At 58.8% G+C, this 7,317-nt stretch overlaps 1 protein-coding gene across 1 annotated transcript; it reads left to right on the top strand.

The window, feature by feature from the left end:
- The first annotated feature begins 373 nt into the window (after nt 1-373).
- LOC136513648 (uncharacterized) lies at nt 374-1,808 on the top strand. The gene is made up of 4 exons (XM_066507616.1): nt 374-403; nt 489-661; nt 725-956; nt 1,197-1,808. Exons 1-4 carry the CDS (start codon nt 374-376, stop codon nt 1,806-1,808), a joined length of 1,047 nt encoding a protein of 348 aa, XP_066363713.1.
- Nucleotides 1,809-7,317: the final 5,509 nt, after the last annotated feature.

Below are 7,317 nucleotides of genomic sequence, written 5' to 3'. Positions count from 1 at the left end.
AGTGCGCCAGGACCATCAGCACCTTTACATCCTGGCCCAGCTCGCGTCGACCAATCGCCGCTGGTATACCAGTTGGTTCTACCTTCGCAACGACGACGGTGGACTCCCCCCTACACTAGGCGGATCGTGGAGAGCTGTCCGGAGAAGTGGATGTATGGCATCCCGAGGGAAGATTAGCCCAAGCTGTAGCCACTCCTAGAGGGGCTGGAGAGGCTGCGGGGCCACGTCCTTACTGTGGCTATGGTCATGGCCGCCTTTCACTGCTGCAGGGTGCTGCCGCTGATGGCTCGGCGGCGGCGCCTGTTCGAGATGAGGCCGGGTGAGGGAGACGGTGGAGGCGAAGCTGAGGAGCAGTGGCCTGACCCCCTTCGTGATGCGCCCGTTGTGGGGGTTCCTCTCGCTGGTAAGTCACGCGCCGCTGTAGCCCCCGAGGCCTCCCCGTTCCACACCGTTTCTGGTTCCCTTACCCATGTTCGTCATTCCTGCAGGGGATGAGGGACGTGCAAGACTCCCCGCCGCCCGTTCCTGAGGACGCGAGGCGGCGGGCGGTTAACCGGGCGCACGCTGAGGCGCAGAAGAAGCAGAAGGATGCCAAGGTGGCGAAGCGCACGAGGAAGATCCTCGCGCATGAGGAACTGGAGAAGCGCCGCCGCCGGCAGAGGTAGGACGGTCTCCCGGTGGAGGCGTCTCTGTTGCCGTCACTATCGGAGGGTTCTTCGGGCAGAGATGATGAGAGCGAGGTGGGGCGAGGTCCCCTGGACCATCTCCCCGACGTTGGGGAGATGGTGCCTAGGGCATCGGCGAGCAGCCCGGCGCTCCTAGGAGGAGGAGCTGAGGGCACCCCAGGGCCGGCAATCGCCCGCCCTGGGGCTGAGGCTGACACGCCCGAGGCGCAGGCGTTAGGGAAGCGAGCCGTCAGCCTAGTGGGCTCGACGGCTGAGGTGGAGCAGGCAGTGGTGGGGGCGACGCAACTGCCCCCGTAGGAGGTCGAGGGGGCACCGGGGTCCATCGAGGACCGGTCGGCACCGGCGAATACGGAGGCCGTGCCTCTGCCGCCGCCACCGCCTTTGTAGAGGAGGCTCGCCATGCCGAAGCGGTTGCAGCCCCGCTCAAGGTAAGCGTATTTTCGGTAGAGTTACAGCGTTCTCTGTTCGTACTTCGGTCGTATGCTGACCCTGTGAGTATTTTGTCTTTAGTCGGAAGCGACCTATGGAGGTGCCCCCTTGGCGCCCCTTAAGGCGCTCAAGGTGAGCCCCGGCTCCACTGCCCATTGGGTGGCGGAGGTGCAGGCCACCATGCAACGTGGCGCAGCATCGGCAAGGGCTGACCTGAAGAAGTCGGTCGCCCAAGGAGGGGTTGCTGAGGTGACCCCGACACAAACGAGGGAGGGAGCGCCTCCGCCCCACGAGGCTGAGGCTCGTGAGTTAGATGGGGCTGAGGCGCCCTCAGTTGCTGAGGCCACCAAGGTCGAGGCCCCCCGAGCCTCCGAGGCCGAGGCGACAGAGGCCGGGGCGCCCAAGACCGCCGAGGCCACAGCAGCGGCGGGGGCCGGAGCCCCCGGGACCACCGAGGCCACGATGGCAGAGGCCGGAGCCCCTGGGACCACCGAGGCCACGATGGTGGAGGCCGGAGCCCCTGGGACCACCGAGGCTGACATGATTGCGGTGAAGTCATCGGCCCAGGAAGTGGAGATGAAGGCGGCGGAGGCCTCGGTGGCGCCCCTGGTCCAAGGCCTGCCGCTGTTGCGGGAGGGCGCCCAGGAGGCGGAGGTCCATCCGATCTCCTCCGATGATACTTCTCAGGCGTAGGAGGTGGTCGACGCCGAGGTGGCCGGCACCGTGGAACAGCCGGCTCCGACCCCGGGTGAGGGAAGCTTGGCCCTCGTACGGGTTCGACCCGAGCCCTGTGGGTGGGATCACCCGTGTGTCCTGTGGCAGAGCCAGGACGACCCTAAGGGGGAGCCTCTATTTGCCCTCGAGGACGCGGCCGAGGGCGGGCGCTGGGACACCTTCGAGCAATACCGCCAGCTGGCGGAGCGGTCACTACGGACGGTGCTGTCCATGGTGGCCGACGATCTGCCCGAGGTCGCCTAGGTTCGTGCCTTCCTTTCTCATGTGGTGTCATTTTTTTCGAGTTTTCTTGTAGTGAATGACCCCTATTCTGCTTACCTAGGAGCTCGAGACCCGGTCTCTTAGGAAGTCAGTCTTTCTCTGGCGAGAGAGGGACGTCTGGGACCAGCTCCAGCGGTAGAAGGACCTGCTCGCTCGTGCCAACGAGCTTCTGTCAGTGTGGAGCATGGAGGTGGAGGACCTCTACTTACGCGGTGCCGATATGAAGGCTACTGCGGCGGCGGCTCAGGCACAGGTCGCCCCCTTGGTGGCGCGGCTCAAGGAGTTGGAGGAGGAGCTGACCCGCGTGGCCGGTGATCAGGACGCCTTTAGGTCCTGGGCTGGAGAAGCCACGGCCTCTTTCAAGGCCCTTGCTGGACAACTAGAGACGGAGCAAGGTGTGCACCAGCTGACGAAAGGTGCCTTGGATGAGGCCCTCAAGGCGGCTGAGGCTTCCCGGACCGAGGCTATGGTCTAGAGGGGAAAGGCCGAGGGTGAGTCTTATTCCCCTTGTTTTATTTGTTTTTCTTGTGTTCACCCCTAACTCCCTGGTGTGATGCAGAGCTAGGGAGAGAGGCTTCTAGGGCGGCCGAGGCTTCTCGGGTCGAGGCCCAGCGCCTGAAGGAGAAGGCCGAGGCTTCTCAGGTCGAGGCCCAGCGCTGGAAGGAGAAAGCCGAGGCCTCTCGGGTCGAGGCCCGATGGTGGGAGGAGAAGGTCGAGGGTGAGTCCCGTAGGCTTCCGCCCCTATCTAGCTTGTATTCCTTTGCGCTCAACCCCATTCTGTTTCTTTTGGCATAGAGTTGGAGACGGAGGTCACCCGGGTAGCCGAGGCCTCTGTCGCAGTGTAGGCAGTGCTCGAGACTGAGATCGGGGAGCACGATGCGTTGAAGAGTGCCACCCGTACCGCCTGCGAGGCCCTGGAGGTCGAGGGGGTCCAGTCAGGCAGCTCCCTTGGGAGCCACCTGATTGTGTTGAGCGGCCAAGTGCACGAGCGACTCCGAGGGGCGCTGCACACAGGCGTCAAGCGCGCCCTGGCCGTCATCGCCTCGCACTACATCGGCGTCAACCTCAAGGCCATCAGCGATGGCTACGTCCTGCCTGATGATGACGAGGAGGCCGACGAGGAGGTCGCGAAGCTGATGGAGGCGGTGGAGGGCCCTGGCACGGCGCTGGCCAAGTTATTTGAAGAGGAGGTGGTCCCTTCCACACCGTCTGTCAGGGCTGGAGACCCTGAGCCATGACCTGGGCCCAAGAGGCCATGTAAATAGAATAGGGATTAACTTTGTATCGTAACGCTTGTGGCCATCGAGGCCTTTTTAAAGTACTCATGCTTCTTAATCATTTTTCTTGTATTTCCGATCCTCTGCCCTCTGTTGTCTCTGATCAGATTTCTTTTCAAAAAACCTCCTTGGAGCCTAAGCCGCCCCTTGGGTGAAAGGTGGTGAGGGAGTGCCGTAGCCCAGAGGCGTAGGCTGTCTCACGACTCTACCGGCCTTCTGGCCCTGAGACAGACTTTCGGTCCTCGGGTTTTTCACAACCGATTTGTCAGAGCGTGTTAGAGAGTTTGGCGTTGGATTTTTTTTGAAAAACGACTAAAAAATGGTGCGTGGGACTTAGGGGGGAGTCCCCCATCTAGCCCCTGAGGGAGGCTCGGTTCTGTAGAGGCAGAGCCGTGTCTCGCTTGTGTTGTTATTGTAATGCCGAGTCCCGCGATGGGCTCTTTGGGTTTCTTGAAAAATTAGAACAACTAAAGAACGCTTCTTAATTGTATTTCGAGAAATAATGTATACAATGCTTGGAAATTTAAGGGTAAAAGCGACGTAGCTGTTCTATGTTCCAAGCGTTGGTGAGGATTTTGCCCTTCTCATTGGCTAGCTTGTAGGTCTTGGGCTTCAGCACTTGGGCGACGATGTATGGTCCTTCCCACAGTGGGGTCAGCTTGTGGCGGCCCTTGTTGCTCTGCCTGAGCCTCAACACCAGGTCGCCTACCTTTAGGTCTCGGCTTTGAATGCGCCAGGCCTAATAGCGCCATAGGGCTTGCTGGTACTTGGCCGAATGTAGCAGCGCAACATCTTGAGCTTCCTCTAGTTGGTCGAGGGCATCCTCATGGGTGGTGCGGTTGCTTTGCTCGTTGTAGGCCTGTAGCCTCGGGGAACCATATTCCAAGTCAGTGGGGAGGATAGCCTCGGCTCCATAGACCAGGAAGAAAGGTGTGAACCCTGTGGCTCGGCTTAGAGTGTTCCTCAGGCTCCAGATGACCGATGGGAGTTTGGCGAGCCATTTCTTGCCAAACTTCTTCAACCGGTTGTAAATTCTTGGCTTGAGGCCTTGTAGGATCATTCCGTTGGCACGTTCTACTTGGCCGTTTGTCCTTGGGTGTCCTACGGCCGACTAGGCCACATGGATGTGGTGGTCGTCGCTGAATGTCAGGAATTTTTGGCCGGTGAACTATGTCCCGTTGTCGATGATGATGGTGTTCGGAACCCCGAACCTGTGGATGATGTCCGTGAAGAATAGCACCGCTTGCTCGGATTTGATTTGATTGATCGGACGAGCCTCGATCCATTTGGAGAACTTATCGATTGCTACCAGTAGATGGGTGTAGCCCCCAGGGGCCTTCTGTAGAGGCCCAACCATGTTGAGCCCCCACACGGTGAACGGCCATGTAATGGGGATGGTTTGGAGGGCTTGGGCTAGGAGGTGCATCTACCGTGCATAGTACCGGCATCCCTCGCAGGAGCGTACTAACTTGGTGGCGTCAGCAACCATCGTCAGCCAGTAGAACCCTTGGCGGAAGGTGTTTCCGACGAGCATCCGAGGCGCCACATGGTGCCCGCAGGCCCCCACATGCAAGTCCCAAAGTAGGGCTTGGCCTGCCTCGGTGGTGATGCATCGTTGGAGGACGCTAGATGGACTTTGCCTGTACAACTCGCCGTTACAGAGGACGTAAGTTTTGGCTTGTCACGCAAGCCGTCGGGCTTTGGTCCTATCTGTAGGAAGCTCTCCCTGAGTGAGCCAATCAAGGAACGGGACTCGCCAGTCCGTGTCCTGGTCGGTCTTGGGAGGCTCCGTGTTGACTTCCATGACCTCAGGCTCGGCTGAAGGAGTCTCAGCGGTAGAGGGGGCGTCGAGCCCTGCGGTGGGTTCGGCCGGTGGGCCCTCTTCTGCTGCCGAGGCATAGTCGATGGAAGGCTTGTGGAGGTCTCTGGCAAAGATGTTCGGGGGGACCGGAGCCCGTGTCGATGCCATCTTTGCCAGTTCGTCCGCGATCTCATTGTATTTCCGCGCGATGTGGTTGAGTTCGAGACCGTCGAACTTGTCTTCTAGGCGATGTACCAACTTGCAGTATGCCTCCATTTTGGGGTCAAGGCAGTTTGACTCCTGCATGACTTGATCGACGACGAGCTGCGAGTCGCCCTGGATGTCGAGACGCCGTACTCCAAGTTTGATGGCGATCTGCAAGCCATTGATGAGGGCTTCGTACTCGGCTGCGTTGTTGGAGGCGGTGAAGTGGAGCCAAACCATGTAGCGCATGTGTACTCCGAGGGGCGAGATGAAGAGCAGACCTGTGCCTGCCCCAGTCTTTATCAAGGACCCGTCGAAGTACATGGCCCAGCACTTCACCTAGATTTGAGCAGGTGGCAGCTAGGTGTTGGTCCACTTAGCCACGAAATCGGCCAAGGCCTAAGATTTTATTACTTTCCGAGGCGCAAAGGACAGGGCTTCCCCCATGAGTTCAATGGCCCACTTGGCTATCCTACCTAAGGCCTCCCGGTTATGGATTATCTCTCCCAGGGGGAAAGACGACACCACAGTCACTGGGTGGGACTCGAAGTAGTGGCGCAGCTTGCATCGAGCCAAGACTATAGTGTAGATCAGCTTCTGGATGTGGGGGTAGCGTGTTTTGGTCTCAGAGAGCACTTTGCTGATGAAGTAAACATGTCATTGGATGTGTAGAGCGTGCCCTTCCTCCTGCCTCTCGACTACTACGGCCGCGCTGACCACTTGAGTCATTGCGGTGACGTAGAGCAAGAGGGCTTCGCCTTCGGCTGGCGGTATCAGGACGGGAGGGTTGGTGAGCAGTGCCTTGAGTTTGACGAGGGCTTCTTCGGCCTCGAGGGTCCAAGAAAAGCACTCCGATTTCCTTAAGAGACGGTACAGAGGCAAGCCTTTTTCGCCAAGGTGTGAGATGAAGCGGCTCAGGGCCGCAAGGCATCCCATGACCCTCTGCACTCCCTTGAGGTCTCGGATTGGTCCCATGCTGGTCATGGCCGAGACCTTCTCCTGGTTGGCCTCGATGCCGCGCTCCAAGACTATGAATCCCAAGAGCATGCCTTGGGGAACCCCGAAGACACACTTCTTAGGGTTGAGCTTGATGCCCTTCTCTCTAAGGCATTTGAAGACTATCTCTAGGTCATCGACGAGATCCCCGGCCTTTCTGGACTTGACCACGATGTCGTCCACATAGGCCTCGATGGTTCGCCCGATGTGCTCGCCAAAGACCTAGGTCATGCACCGCTGGTATGTGGCCCTTGCATTTCTGAGGCCGAAAGGCATAGTCGTATAGTAGTACATGCTGAATGGTGTGATAAAAGAAGTCGCGAGCTGGTCGGACTCTTTCATCTTGATTTGATGGTAACCGGAATACACATCAAGGAAAGATAGGATTTCGCATCCCACAGTGGAGTCAACGATTTGGTCAATTCGAGGTAATGGGAAAGGGACTTTCGGACAGGCTTTACTCAAACCGGTGTAGTCTACACACATCCTCCACTTCCCATTTTTCTTCTTGACTAACACAGGGTTAGCTAACCACTCTGGATGGGATACTTCCTTGATGAATCCGGCTGCCAAAAGTTTCTGCAAGTCCTCATCGATGGTCCTATGCTTTTTCTCGTCGAATCAGCGCATGATGTCCAAGGCGTGCTCGGTGACCTCCCTCGGTATGCCCGGCATGTCTGAGGGACTCCATGCGAACATATCAGCATTCACGCGGAGAAAGTCGATGAGCACAACTTCCTATTTGATGTCGAGCCTGGTCGTCGGGGAAGGTGGGGTCGACCGAGATGAGTTTGATGGCCTCCGTGGGCTCGAAAGTCCTGGCACATCACTTGGCCTCGGGTAGCTGGCTGCCAAGCCAGTCGAGGTCAGCGATGAGGGTCTCGGTCTCCACGAGAGCCTCGGCGTACTCGATGCACTTGACGTCGTA

This window comes from Miscanthus floridulus, chromosome 16 (genome assembly GCF_019320115.1).
Source record: "Miscanthus floridulus cultivar M001 chromosome 16, ASM1932011v1, whole genome shotgun sequence".
In the NCBI taxonomy this organism is placed as follows: domain Eukaryota; kingdom Viridiplantae; phylum Streptophyta; class Magnoliopsida; order Poales; family Poaceae; genus Miscanthus; species Miscanthus floridulus.
Note: the sequence above shows the minus strand (reverse complement) of the source record. Positions and strands in the feature narration are given on the sequence as shown.

Excerpts from the sequence above, each read along its gene's own strand:
- LOC136513648 (XM_066507616.1), top strand. The coding sequence starts at position 374 with ATGCGCCCGTTGTGGGGGTTCCTCTCGCTG. Across the intron at positions 404-488 it reads TGTGGGGGTTCCTCTCGCTG|GGGATGAGGGACGTGCAAGA; the intron begins GTAAGTCACGCG and ends TCATTCCTGCAG. Across the intron at positions 957-1,196 it reads CTGAGGTGGAGCAGGCAGTG|TCGGAAGCGACCTATGGAGG; the intron begins GTGGGGGCGACG and ends TTTTGTCTTTAG.